This window comes from Corylus avellana, chromosome ca4 (assembly GCF_901000735.1).
Source record: "Corylus avellana chromosome ca4, CavTom2PMs-1.0".
In the NCBI taxonomy this organism is placed as follows: domain Eukaryota; kingdom Viridiplantae; phylum Streptophyta; class Magnoliopsida; order Fagales; family Betulaceae; genus Corylus; species Corylus avellana.
The window spans coordinates 11193027-11208197 of record NC_081544.1 but is presented as its reverse complement, the minus strand read 5'-3'; the positions used below and the strand labels follow the sequence as shown (position 1 = coordinate 11208197).

The window sequence follows — 15171 nt, the reverse complement described above, 5'->3', positions numbered from 1 at the left end:
CTTTTTTCCTATTTTTATTTGTTTCTGAATGATATTCCGGCAATCGGTTTTGCTTTTTAGGGAGTCGATTTACTCTGTTTTGAGTTTTATAATTTTGTAAATAATGAATTAGTTTCAGTAAAATATTCTTATTTAGGCTGCATTTTGTATTATAAGTATAGAAGATGGTTTTTTGGAAACTCCCCTGCACTGTATAGCTGCTGTCTGGGCAATATGATGCTCTAATAAATACGGAACATAGAGTTGCAAATCGATTCTTATCAGAATTGTTCATTCCTCAACCAGCATCAAAGATGTAAGAATATATGTCCATTCTGGGAAATGATTCATAGATACTTCTTTTTATTGATTTCTTTTCATAGTGAGAAAAATAGAGACTGTATTTGTGGTTTAAATTATTGGATGAAACTGTTATTCTTAGTTATCATATATCAGGTTTTTAGTTGTATAAAAATGGCCAATTATAGAATCCACAATAAGTTTTTCAATTGATGAAGGTATGATGTGATTTTACTGATTTTAAATCATTTGGGTGAATTTTAGCAGTGTTTGTGTATCCCTGATAGGTTTGGCAAGTGTTGGGAATATTGGATGCAAGGCATGGATCAAAATATGTTTCTATTTGAGATTTGACTTAAGATTCTATGTTATTTCTTGGAATAGTTCTTTGAATTTTATAAAATATTAAGGAGATAAGTGATGTATTAGATTTAGAATTTGTTATGTAGCTGTGGAATTTTTAAACAATTTCATGATATGTTCGTTGGAATCATTAAAAAAATAATAATAATGAGGTGGCAGATGCAACACATAGTGAAGGAGAGCCTAGTTGTATCGGGGAGATGTGAATAAGATGAAACAAATGATTTTGTAAATTATGAAGAAGGAGATAGCAGTGTTGCTGGTTTTTAAAACTAAAATGTTGATGGTGTTGAAAGATTGAAATGGTGTTTGATTTTGTACTAGTCATTTTAGTGTTTAATACCAAGGAGTATTGTAATGGCACAGTGGTCCAACATTGAATTAAATGTAGGGAAATTGTTGTTTAAAATGTAAGTTACAAGAGAACGCCTAAGTACTAAGTAGGAGAAGAAAAAAGTACAAGGAAATCATTTAAGCTAATTACTAAAGGATCTAAGAATGCAGTTGTCCAAGTAAAAAGAGAATAAAAGAGAAAGGACTTGAGCTCTTCCAACATCATTTCTTGGTCCTCGAAGTTTCTGTCATTGTGTTTCTCCACAAGCACCGCATAAGGCAAGAAGGCACCATCTTTCAAATGAGAGCACTCTGAGAGCTACCACCCGTCCACCTACAAGCAAACAAGTCAATCACCTTATTAGGCATAACTCAAGACATCCCAAAGCGATTGAAGATAGCATTCCATAGAGCACGGGCAACCTCACAATGGAGAAGTGGATGATCTACGGATTCCCCATTCCGTTTGCACAAGCAGCACCTGTCGACTGCAATGACATGCCTCTTCCTAAGATTGTCCATGGTAAGAATTTTCCCTAGAGCCGCGAACAAGTGAAAAAAGCAACTTTCAAAAAGCAGAGAATTTTCCCTAGATCCACGGACTCCCCATTCCATTGAAGTCATGTCTTTCATATAATATTACACTTTTTTCAAAAAGCAAAAAATGTTTTCCAGCTTCATATTCATTACTTGACCATACTTGGAGAAGTGATTGATCCTATTACCTTTTCATCTCCAAATCGTTGACACTTATCATTTATTATGTTTCTTTCGGAAGAGAAATGTGGTGTTGGGGAATGTCAAGACATTGGATCTAATTCAAGGAAAACTCGAAATTTTCACATGACAAGCTTTCTCGGTTGTATGGAAACTATAATAGATTTAAATCACTGCTGCTTTATGCACGTTGTTTGAGTTTGGAAACCTTATTTTGGCTCCACTTTGATCACCATTTCCTGGTAATTCGTTTTGTTGGGTATATGGTCTCATCAGTAATTGTTAACATATATTTTCATATTTTTCAACCTGTTTATGAATAGTCCAATCATCTGTTTCCAATAGTTGAGGTGTACTGGGATAGATGAGGGTTAGAGAATTGGGAGAATAGAATAATTGGAATATAGTGGAAATACATAGAAAATGGGAAGCTCATACTTGTGGTGTTGTCCCCTCATAAAATAATTCTATACTTTGTTCAAAAGGAATTTATCCTGTCATATTGTAAGCAGGACCCACCAGGAAATTTTTGATGCACTTTTCTATTAGGCTTTGTATTGAAAAAAGAAATAATAAAAATGGGTGCATGTGGTTATAATAGGGACAAATAAGTCCTCTATAACGAAGGGAGCACCTTTTTTGGTCATATCATGCTTAGGTTCTGGAAGATCATAGCAAGTAACTCTTTTTCTGGAGGTCGTGTCCTCTGCGCAAAAAACATGGTTTCAAAACTGAACAAGCTTAAGCTACCTCTTAAGTGGGAGCATGTTGCCAAGATAGCAGGCATGGGAGTTGCTCCTGGGAGACTGCATGTGGCCTGTGCAATGGTTGGAGCAGGTTCTGTGGAAAATCTGAAACAAGCTTTTGCACGGTATCTTTTTGATGGTGGACCAGCTTATTCTACATAATATTCTGAGCATATGGTTAAACCTTTCCTTGTTGCTCTGGATGCATATTGTTAACTCAGAATTGATGATATATATATATATATATATGGTTTTAGGGGAAGTGAGCCTCTTGCAGAGGAAGCTATACAATTGATATCTAATACAGAGGGTGTGGCTGTGCTAGCTCATCCATGGGCACTGAAAAATCCTGTTGCCATTATCAGGAGACTGATAGAGGCTGGCCTTCATGGGATGGAGGTTTACAGAAGTGATGGAAAACTAGCCGGTATATATCTTTTATTTTTATTGTTGTTTGTGGAATTTTGTTTTTGGTGACTGTGCAATCAATTGCCATAGAATGTAAAAGGTTTATTTCTCCATCTTCAGATATGTAATGGAGGTCAAAGATGCTGCCTATCTTTCTTCTTCTTCTTCTTCTTCTTCTTCTTTTTTTAATAAGTAAAGAAGCTGTATATCTTAGGAACATATCAAAATCCTCACAAAACAGTTTCAGGAATAAATCATCAGATGAAGTTGAGTTAGACTTAAAATTTACCCTTTGTAATGTTTTGACTCATATTTGTTATAAATTTTTTATATATTATTGCATAGATGAGATATTGGTTTTGTTTTTACTTAACATCGGATGTTTTTTTTAATGCATTATTACTTATAAAAAAAAACATCGGATGTAAAAGGTTTAAAGAAAATTGGTTCCCAGCTATTATTGCTTTTTTTCATGGATTGTTTGATGTAACCTTTCAAGGTGTGATGCTTAGGTTTGTCTTTCTCATTTATGTTTTTCCTTTGAAATTCCCAATAATTTCCAGCATACCCAAAAAATTTAGACCCATTATTTCTCGAAAACTCAGATCTTCAAACAAGGGATCACCAAATTTTCATAAGATTCACAAACAGAAAATACTGTACTGGAAACTGTTTATAGCACTATTTGATGGTACTGTTCATACAGCATCGCGGGTACCATTCACATAGCGCTGTGTGGGTCATTTACTTTTATATATGCATGACAATCTCCTTGTATGCTTTCTGCACTGTAGAGCCTTGTTGACGATATTAATATGGTTATATGCTGCTAAGCATTTACAATGCTGATATTGTGAAGGGAATTTATGCCCTTAGAAGTCATGGAATCTCATCTTTTGCTTATATTCTACATTTGGCACTTACATGGTAGTTTACTTGTGTTGGTCAACAGCATACAGTGGCCTAGCCGATGGTTATGGTCTTTTGAAGCTGGGTGGATCTGATTATCATGGAAGAGGTGGACATGGTGAGTCTGAACTGGAAAGTTTGAACCTTCCAGTATTGGCTGCTTATGACCTCGTAAAGGTAGCTTGACCAATCTGGTGTCGTGCCATCCAGGACATTTTAGAGAGTTATGCCGAGGAGCCTTCAGATTCGAATCAAGCAAAGATTACAAGATTAGGGAGGACCCGGATTTTTAAAGGGGGCTCCCCCATGAGTTGCAGCTAGGACTTAATCGATCGTTGCTTGTCTTTGTGGTTGACCAATGAAGAGAGACAAAATGCAGAGTTTGAAGCCATTAGGCTGAAGCTTAACAATATCTCTATTAATCAGGGAGGACTTCAGGTTCCTATTGAGAGTAAATAGTTGTGAGTTGTTTCTCTGTACTAATTTTCTTCCTAGGCCACGATATCCATCTTGTTTCTCAAATCCAATATCTCTATTAATCAGGGATGCCTTTCATTATTATTTACTTTTTAATTTAATGTTTGGTTAAATAAAATTATGGTGTTGTTATCTTATTTCGTTGAATTTTATTGTTATCATTTTCTTCTTGTAAGCACTTGTATTTCGTTCTAAATATTTTTAATCTCTACTTAATATATTATATATGTTCATTTTCTCATCCATTTTTTTTTCCTTTTTGTTCAACAACATTTAGTGACCAATAAGGATGATCTTGAGTATGCATGATGTTGGTACGATTAATGTTAGGGTTGGTGCCGTATGAATCATTTTGAATTTGATTTTATTTGTATAAAAATCCTTTCTGTTTTTTAGACTTATTTTGTTGGGGAAATTGTCATTCCTTAGATGGATTAAAGGGCATAGAGTATGATTAATGTAAAAAGATTTAAATCACATGCTCCTTATAACTTGTAATTTTGAGTTGATAGTCAATGATAAAATTGAGCATTTTTATGGTGAAGACTATGACATATCAATACTATGTGATACAATGGTTTGTGTTGATCATTGAAAGTGATTCTTCCAGTTCATATATATGTTGATGCATTCAGAATGCATTGAAATGAACCACAATAAGAATGTGTTCTACAAATTGCTGTCACCTGAATGCATTTCTTATATCTACTAATTGAAAATACTATTAATTTTGGGGGAATAGTAGACTCAGATATGAAATAATAATCACTTTGATTTACCAATTGAGATCCACACCTTGTATTTTTGGTTGTTGCATTGACTTATTCTTTATAGTAAATATAAATATCTCCTTGAGATAATTTACTAGAATTGATTATCTATGTCCAAGCCTAATATCTTTGCTTCATTCTTCACAAGAAAAAAGATTCTCTTTATATTGAATTAAATTGTATACAATTGTTCTCCCTCCATGTCTCTCTCACATAACCAAATGTAACTAATCCAACTAAGTTCTTCTAAGAATACATTGAGGATGAGCAGCGAAATCACAATTTTTACAATAGTAGAACCAAAGCTTTTCATTCCTTTCTTTTTCACAAATTTGACAATAAAACTCTCCAGAATCATCTTCAGCTGCATAAGTGAGATATAGAAAATGTGTGTCATAACTATGCCTAGTTACTAGTGGAAGAGTAGCACATTTAATACACAAGCGGAACCCACAAGTAAAGCATTCAAATGTGCGAATGGGACTAGGACCTTGATCACAAGCATGGCACTTTGGTTGACCAAATGCACCAAGGAAGAGGCGGTGCTCGTGACCTTTATGTTTGAAGACTTCTGGAATTAAAATACATTGAACATCAAATATTTTATTGTGACACTCATCCATGACACATCTATAGCTGAAGCCACTTCGAGTTCGCTCGCAAGCATAACAATTAAACGATTGCGCATTGGAATTTACCTCATGTAGGGTGAGTTGGTGCCGGTGATGTACTGGTCGCATAACCACTTGGGGTAGTTTAGTACATCTTATATGAAGAGAGTAGTTACACTGCGCACAGCCATAAAATGGCAGCATTACTATAAATTGCATGCACCCTGCACAACTCTTGACATCTTTGAGCTCTTCATTTTTAATGATTAATTTATGTTGTGGATGACTCGAATATTTGATCTCTTGAGGGGCAGCTTTTTCATCCTCTTTTAGATCGTTGCCTTCAACCAAATGAGTAGCATAATCAACGGAATCACTGGTCTCACTCTCTTTCCTAAGCCAATATGCACATCGTAAGTGGGCAATGTAATCACACTTCTTATCGTCACAACAGTAAGCTGCATATTTTATATCCACATCTTCGTAACAGACTTCACACTTGTGCTTTTTGACTTGGCTAAGAGAGAAGGTGCAAGTGAGGGAGTGACCATGTCCTCTAATTTTGATGGTGCCTAGAAATTTAGCACAGTCAGAGTGAATCAGAAGTCGACAGTTGCTACATAGATAGGCAATTTCACTGTGTTTTACGCCACACACTTGGCAAGTGAACTCGATTGGATCTAGAGTGGGGATGAATGCATGCTCGTTACATTTGATGTCAACACTAGCTCTCCAACGAGAATCACATTTGATGTCGAGCATATAATCGCAGTCGCTACATTCGTAATAGAAGCGTTTACTGAAAACTTTAAGGCAAGCATCGCAACGATTTTGAGTTTTTGTTGGCACATGGAGAAAAAGGTAGCGGTGTGAGATGTGCAGAGGGTGTTTTGGTGTTTCATAGGGTAATTGTGCACATGGTTGATGAATGAGGAAGGTGCAGTTGGGGAAGCAGCATTTGTAATAAAAGGTAGGCCCATTATTATTAATGTTGTCGTTGTTACCTAACATTAACAAATTAGACGATACCGGTTCGTCGCACAATGAGCAAACTACTACTTTCTTCTCATCTCCATTCTTCTCCACATCTTTCATGGATATCAAGTGATGTCTATTCCTCAAATCATGTGATCGGTTGTGATCTGTTGGCTCGGGGCATGATTCATGAATGATAAAATTGCAATATTCCCTGCATTTGTAGCCGCGACTTCCCAATACTGACTTTTCGCACAACCAGCAATCATATTCATCACTTTCCAGCTTATCTATGAGCTGCAAGTGATGCCAATACCAACCCGCCATCTTACTCTCTGCTAATTAATACACAGTCACAGAGGCACAAAATCCAAAGGGTGGGGTTAGGATTCAGATATATATTGTGATATAAGGATGATGATAGGTAGAGTAGGGTTTGTAAACATTTTAAAATGAATCTGCTAATTAATATATAATTTGTAATTGGGTCTGATCATGAATGAATGAAGTCAAATTAAAATATAAGATTTTCAAAGATCAGAATTTGCACTTAAATTAATTTTAATTATCAAACCTTTATATATCCTCTTGAAGACCAAAAAATTAATTAGATGGCATTTACGTAAATTTGGGTAGGGAAAGATTAGTTCAAATTAAGTAATACCTCGCCCCGCCCTGCCCCACAAAGTGATTTAATTAAGAATCCAATTAAGCTACCACAATTATATATTGAACTGATCGATTTCAAAAGGATCTCCTTAATTTTGTATGGTGTCAAATTAAAGGAGATTATAATATTGGTGATTTTTGGAATCTTTTTGATAAATCATAAAATTGTTAATTAAATATAATGGAGAGATCAGTTGCAAAGGCATTTTTATGATGCCTTTGCATTTCTATATAAATTGTTATCTTGTCAATTAGAATTAATTAATTCCTTTAAGATTTCAAGGATAAAGAATTGTGAGATCGAAAAGCATGTTTTGGACTTCTTATTATCAATGATTAATCAGTTACACGTATGATCCAATGGAACAATAATATCTACGTACTATAAAAATTAACAACTTTTTAGCTTTTACAAAATATTTGAATTACATGTTAAATATCAATAGCGTATTAGGAATAGAAAAGAGAGTAACAGAGGAAAGAAATGAGAGAGGGAGAGAGTGTCTAGCACCTGTTATACAACTTCGAGCTTGTTATGCCTTCTTTTTCCTTAAATTTTCGAATAAACCTTTTTTTCTCCTTTGGTAAGAGAAAATACAAATCACATAGATTATTTACAAATGACGATTTGGTAGAAGAAATAAAACAATATTGCTATGCTTCCAAAACTATGATTGATAGGATTTATAATGAACAAAATTATTCCTTTCTTTTTTCCTTACTATCCAAATATTCTTTTCTTTGGGTGCAGGTTTCTCTTTTCTCTCGAATTTGTCATTTTCTTTTTCTCCAAATCTTCTTTTCTTTTCTTCTTCATCAATTTTTTTTTTCTCTCTCCAAATATATTCTCTTACTTTTTCTTTTTCTCCACGTACAACTTCGTTTCTTGCAAGTTTAGATGGTTTACAAAAGATGAAATTTCTATTGTTGCAGACAAAGCAAAAATTTGCTATGCCCCCAAACGTATGAAAGAAATGGGTTATAATGAACCTACTTTTTTTTCTTTTTTTCTTTTTTTTTTTTTTTTTCTTTTGTCTTGTTCATTTGTTAGATTTTTTTAATTTTTTTTTTATAATTTTTTGTCTTTTGTCAAAATAGAAACATTAAAAATAAGTTAAACACAAAACACTATAAGAAAACACAAAAATAGTTTCTTTTATTTATGTTACATCAGAACACTTTTTCAAATCAAAAACAAAAACTCCTCAAAACACATTAACAAACATAGGCGTCATTTTTTTTTTTTTTGGTGCATGCTAATTTATTCTCTCACTTTATCATTTAAAAAAAAAAAAAAAAAAAACTTCGCTAGGCTCCCAAAACCATATATGAAAGAAATGTGTTAGAACAAACTTAACTTTACTGATGGCTAAAGGAATTAACTATTTAGTGAAAAGGCAGGAATATTATGAGGAGGCAGCAACAGCTCAACGTTTGAATAAAGCTTGAGCTATTTAATCATTCTTGTTATATCTTTACCTACCTATTACTCATCAACCTATGAAGATGAATTGGGAATTATTGTAAAAGCAGCTTTATTTAAAGACATGTACTCAATTAATAAAGGTATCAAGAAGTTTATTCCAAACTTTTGTTTGGAAGAGGCCTCTAAGAACTTACTCAAATTTATCAAGTTGTGTGCTTGAGAAATTGAGCATGTAACAGTGTAACACATATTTATTCATTTCTTCTTTCCTTTATCTCCAAACCTTCTTTTATTTTGTACATTTCTTTTATTCTTTTGCATTATTATTGTCTTGGTCTCTACGTCTTCTTTTTTTAATTGTTTTTTCTTAATTTTTAATCTGTATGTAATCCTTTATTCTCTTGCTTTATCTTTTTCTTTATCTCCACACCTTGTTTTCTTGCGAGTTTAGATATCCATTGCAAGCCTCACCAAAGTTAGCATCCAATATTGAAGTTTACTATCTTTGAGTACTAGGCCTATTAAGTAATCACTCTACTAACCATGTGCAACCTGATTTGTGTCTAGTGACAACCGCCTTTGAGCCGACGTTGTTGGTGTCAACTCCGCTCGTAACTCGTAAGCTTACTAGTTCGATGGTTGGATTCATATAAAGATGTAACATTGAAAGGGTATTGCAAGTAGGACCTATCCGCATATGCATATGTGAATAGCAGATCCTGTTAATAATCGCACCAGCATACCCTTGATATATAATATATTTTTTATTTTTTTATATATATTACATTTAATAAATTCACCAACATGGCATCGTCTTGGTGTTTAATACCAAAATAACATCGATCTGGATTAGGTATAGGTTATGTTTATATTGTTTTCAAAAGTAATGTGAAATCAATGTGTTCAAAACACTAGGCTTAAAAAAGTTTAAAATAGAACACTAAAAAACGGCCCAAACTAATTTCAAAATCCTTTAAAATATGCCATAATAAAACCCAAAGAAGCCAAAAAGAGTAAAATAAGCACAAAAAGCTCATTACTTGATATGCAGATAGCAAATAATAACCAAAATAACCGCATGGATGTTGTTAGTAAAATTATGATGCGAATGTGGATATCTAAATGGGATATCCGCGTTTTGCTGATGTGAACGTGACTGCGAATATTTCAAATAACAACATCTGCATCTGCATCCTTAATTGCAAGAGCTACCATCAACATGCCTCCAAACAACTCTTCGTTTTCAATAAAATTTAAGCTAAATTAAATGTCCCGCCTCCACTGCCCCTTTGTATTGCTTAGAAACAAAAAGGGTAAATTAAATTAGCACACCTCAAACCAATGACATTTCTTTTATTCATATCATGAGGAATAATTGTGACTGAGCCTTTAGTTCAACGCACAGTCATCCTCTGTTATCATCATATTGCTGGAGTCATAATGGTCATGAAGTTATGAAGTTTCTTATCAAATCCACAGAATGACAGAGTGAAATGGATTTGGAAGAGATCGAAAACCAACATAGCTATGATTGATTGCAGAGAAAATGAAGGGAAATGAAAAGAAATGTAATTCCTAAAAATGTTTAATATTTCAAGATTATCAAACCCCTGGCTACGAACATAAAAAAAAAAAAAAAAATTAAAAAATTAAAAAATTAAAATTAAAATTAAAAAAAAAAAAAAAAAAAAAAAAAAAGATTTTTGTGGAAATACCCTGCTAAAATTTTATCGGAAGGGAACAAAAATGTGGGGATTTGACAGAATAAAAAAAATTAAAAAAAAAATTAAAAAGTCACATGATTTTAATAATTACAATAGCAATTAATAATCCTCATAAGAAAATGATTCAATGATTTTTGCTACCCCCACAAGTTTCTCCTGCAGAAAACCAATATCAGGCTATATTTGCCAGTTTACATTTTTTTTTTTTTTTTTTTTCACTTTTTGACTGTGATAGATCAATAAATCAGTTATTCCTGCAACTGTGAAAATACCTGATCATGAACAGAGAGATAAGAGATGTTAAGTAATTGTATCAAAGTAATAAACCAAAACAAGAAACATTAATAGTCACACAACCAACATTTGGTCTGGAGAAACATATATCGATCTGCACTACTAGAAGAGACAATAAACATAAATGTCTATTAATCCTAAACATGTTAGTGTCCAACAAAATAAAATAATACAATTTTGTAAACTTCGGATTCGGATTCAAAAGACATGACTATCGGTGGGACCGACCACTCAGTGAATCAAGGGTTCAAATTTACTGACCATTTGAATCAAATTTGAGTTTATCTCAGTGACATAATAATTGACCCACTTGTATGATTACTTCCATGTTTAGCTTCTTGGACTACACCACTATATATATATATCTTGAGCTACCTCAGCTTCCATGCATGCTTCCACCGATTTTTCTCTTTTGTTTTTTGGGTCCTTATCCATGTTTGATTATATCACGAGTATAGATGTGCATTTATAATTTTTCTTTTCCAAAGAAAACAAAACTACACATGTGACAATGGAATGAGAAACATATATAGTGTTACAATGTAACAATGTGACTTTCTTTAAGAAATTATTTATTCCCACCATAATTGGTATACAAAGGATAACAATAAATATTTTTCCATGAGTCCAATCAACTTTTGTAGTTAGGTTATGTTTTGCACAAACGAAACTAAACTTAAAGACCATCGAATTTTCTATTCTTGCAAGATCGAAACTGAGACTCTAATTTTGGTTTACATACAAAAGATATTTTAGAGAGAACATAAGAAGATATAATTTTTCTATATATTTTAAAAATTGCTAATCTAACAATAATATAATAGTTATAACTGTCAATCTAACAACCATAAACTACTTTTTGAACGGTCACTAAATCTGACCATCAGTTCTTAATAGACACTTATTTTTGATCATTAGATTAAATAATTATCAATAATTATTTTATAATAACCATTAGATTGTAATTATTTTAATCTCAACCGTAGATATGATCTTACAATTTATTTTAGTGATGGTCCAATAAATCTAACGATCTACGTACCTAATAAGCATCCAGTGGTCCAAATTAAAGTGCATACACCCAAGCATTTCCTTAAAGCAAATGCTAGCAGTGTGTTGGGCCATGTGGCAGCTTGGTGGGACACGTGGTGGCTTGACCGGGCAAGTCCCAGTCAAGTCCTGGGCGGGTCCTGAGCAAGTCCCGGGTAGGTCCCGGTCAAGTAACGGGCAGGTCCCGATTATGTCCCTGTCAAATCTTGGGCGGGTCCTAGTCAAGTCCCGGTTAAGTCTAGAGCAGGTTTCAGCTGAGTCCCGGGAAGGTCTCGGCGGGGTCCCGAGCAAGTCCTGACGGGGTCTCTGTTATGTCCCAGTCAAGTCCCGGGCGTGTCCCGGTCAAGTCTTAGGCGAGTCTCGGGCAAGTTCGGTCTGGTCTCGGTTAGGTCCCGAGTGGGTCCTGGGTGGGTACCGGTTAGGTCTCGGGCGGGTCTTGGATAGGTATGAGCGAGTCCTGTTCAAGTCTGGTCAAGTCCTAAGCAAGCCCTGACAGGGTCCCAAGCGGATCCTAGACAAGTCCCGGTCAAGTCTCGAGCAGATCCTGAGCAAGTCTCGGCGAGGTTCTGGGTGGGTCTTGGCAAGATCCGTCGATTTGAGAATGAGATGTTCAAAGTTGGAAAATGATTTACATGAAAACCGTAAACCATTTTTCAAAAATTAAAGAAGAATTTTCGGTCAAAAGGAAAATATTTTCCGTTAACTACTATTTTATGTCGAAGTAAACACTATAAAATACGGAAATCATTTTTTGAAAATCATTTTACGCCTAAGTATATATTAAATTTTCGAAACAAATAAAGTAAAATTATAAAATTGAGTAAATATGATATACCAAAAAAAAAAAAAGGGATAACTTCACTTAGTCTTGAAATGTCACACTTTTTGCAAATACCCTCCAAAGTTTAAAAAACTCTCACGTCCATCAATTTTTTGATTTGTTCCAATTACCTCCATCCGTTAGGATTTTCTGTTAAATCCTAACGATGGTGTGAAATTCCTAAAATGCTCTTATTTTTTATTAAAAAATAAACTCCTGATCTGTGAGTTCAATAGTGGTTCTAACTCACCCACCTTGTGACTCATGGGTCATATTAGACAAAACACAAAACCAAAAACAAAAACAAAAAAAAAGGTTAATTTAGACAACACACATGTTGTTTGTGACTTCAAATCAAAGGTATTTTTTAAAAAAAAAAAAAAAAAAAAGCTGGACGCTGGTAAGATCATGGTTGGCCGCCTAGCATCACTCAAAATATATAGCACATTCATGTTTGTTGGAAATTACCCCATCCAATCCATCGAATTCGCTGTGGGCCTTTAAACCAGAAACGGGCTCCCGGCCCAGGAAGAAAGACTCGAGAGAGTTACTCAATACGGAAAGGCCCATCAAGTATTCCAATGGCAATCGCCGAGACAAACACTTCCCAGGATTGCCGAGTACTCCCGTATGAGCATCTCCCGAGAGTATCTCTGCTAATCCAACATGAAAGATCACTAAAGTATCTCGTATCCCAGTGAAATAGTGGAATTGGCGGGAAAAAAGGAAAACGATCATAACAGTCGATTTGCCTGAAACTCACTCACTCTGTCACGCCGAAACCCGCAATCTCTCTCTCTCTGTTCAATGGACAAATACTTGAACCCTCTCAAGCCCTCACCTGAAATCCCTAAACCCATTCAAAGGCACCGATGGAAACGAATGGCTATCGAATTGAACGGCCGGTTCGAGCCGAAGTACCGCCACGAGATCTCCGGTTTGCTCATGCAGTCGTATTCCGAGGTGCGTCTGATTTGTGATTTACTTTCTTTGTTTGTTGAATATTTTGTGTAAAAAATGGCTGAGTCTTTGCGCTGGTTTTTGGTTGTGGAAAAAGATTGGGGCATTTCCGCATTCATACCATGTTGATGGCGCACCGTGTCGAACACATGTAAGGGACAGCCACAGCTCGTTGTTTGATTGATTAGTTTTGTTATTTAGAGGTTTAGATTGTTTCGGATCTGTTTTACAGATGAATATGATTGATAACGGTGCAAGAATCGACAGCCAAATGCCAATTAGAAAGTTAGTATCTTTTATTACACTATTTATTGTTGTTGTTTTCGTAAATTCTAGCTTATATGTGGGGTTCTTATATGAGATCATGAATTAATTGAAGATCAAATGTATCTATCTGCGCGTTTCTGTTGTCAAATCTAATATTCAAAGCTTGCACTAATGAATCTAACTAAAAGTGAATTGAGTCATAAAGGGAAGTGATAATAGGCTTATTCCACAAAATGCTGTTAGTTTGGTAGCTGCAAGCTCCTGTCTAAATTTTGTGTTGAGATACGTATATCGCTAGGGGTAGAATTTTGATGGTTTGTGGTGTTATACCACACACTGCTAAGCATGTGGTTGTTGACAATGATGGAGTGATCATCTTATTAAATGTATGGGGCGATGTTGGCTTGCGAACCCAAGTTATGGTATCAACTACGAACCCAAACCATTTTTGTTAATTCAGCAAAGCTCACACATTACTTTAATGTGTAATGGGTGAATTGAACTCTCTCTACTCTTTAGATTGTATGCTTTTTTAATATCACGTCTTAGAGCGAACTCCTACTCCTTTTCTACCCTTAAAACGGCTTTCTAAGTTTTATGTCACATTGGTATATTGAAGCTTGGACAAATCTTGTGCTTCCCACTTTTCCTGTCTTCTCTGGTTTCATGTTTGACGTGCTTACATATGGTGTTTTCTTTTCAGGCAAGGCATCTCTGCACTGGAGTTTGACAACAAGGTGAACGCTGAATCTTTGCTTTTCAAGTCATAATCTCTGGACTTTTTACGTATGTATAGTAATGCAAATGACACTGTCTTTGAGGTCAATCACCATGGAGCCTATTAATTTGAATTCTTATAGTTCTAGATTGAGTCTCTCATTGCTTCTTTTACTTTGGCTTCACTTGTTTTTTAAAAGCTTGAGATTTCACCTTTTTTCTTTTATTAACTTTATTCCAGGGGATATATTTGGCGTCAGTGACAAAATCAGGATGTTTAACAGTGCATGACTTTGAAGCTCTTTATTGCCAGAGTAATGAATCATTGCCGAGTAAGCTCCTGCACTGCAACTTGCTATACTGTTTCCCTCTTGGCGCGTATCTGTTTTGACCAATTGGAGGCTTATTTATGCTTTGGAAAGATTTCTTTGAATTATTTAACAGGAGTTATGCACTCATGCTCTTAAAGTAGAACCTGATGACAATGGTTACGCCAATAGATAGACACTCATGTGGAGGAGATACATAATTTGCGTGTACACTAGGAAGTGTTAAACACATATTTTGGTTTTACATGTGGCAGCTGGGATGACAGGCTGGAAATTTCACTTGGTTTGTTTTTAATTTTTTATATGAAAAAAAAAAAAAAAAAAAAA

General features: G+C 34.7%; 3 protein-coding genes across 5 annotated transcripts in view; all 3 read left to right on the top strand.

The window, feature by feature from the left end:
- LOC132179929 (uncharacterized) overlaps positions 1–15171 on the top strand; it is a 41531-nt gene that overhangs the window by 18517 nt on the left and 7843 nt on the right. The gene's annotated exons all lie outside the window — the stretch shown is intronic.
- LOC132179930 (uncharacterized) lies at positions 44–4369 on the top strand. Of its 2 annotated transcripts, XM_059592748.1 has the most exons (5): positions 44–1498; positions 2351–2563; positions 2696–2865; positions 3799–3873; positions 3966–4369. In XM_059592748.1, the coding sequence occupies exons 2-5, from the start codon at positions 2412–2414 to the stop codon at positions 4046–4048; spliced, it is 480 nt and encodes a 159-aa protein (XP_059448731.1). In that variant the 5' UTR covers positions 44–1498; positions 2351–2411; the 3' UTR covers positions 4049–4369. The 2 variants fall into 2 exon arrangements, with proteins under 2 accessions (XP_059448731.1, XP_059448729.1); XM_059592746.1 differs by having other exon boundaries at positions 44–2563.
- Positions 13184–15044, top strand: LOC132179931 (uncharacterized). Of its 2 annotated transcripts, none has more exons than XM_059592749.1 (5): positions 13184–13534; positions 13629–13682; positions 13764–13816; positions 14502–14535; positions 14757–15044. In XM_059592749.1, exons 1-5 carry the CDS (start codon positions 13379–13381, stop codon positions 14904–14906), a joined length of 447 nt encoding a protein of 148 aa, XP_059448732.1. In that variant the 5' UTR covers positions 13184–13378; the 3' UTR covers positions 14907–15044. The 2 variants fall into 2 exon arrangements, with proteins under 2 accessions (XP_059448732.1, XP_059448733.1); XM_059592750.1 differs by having other exon boundaries at positions 14502–14584.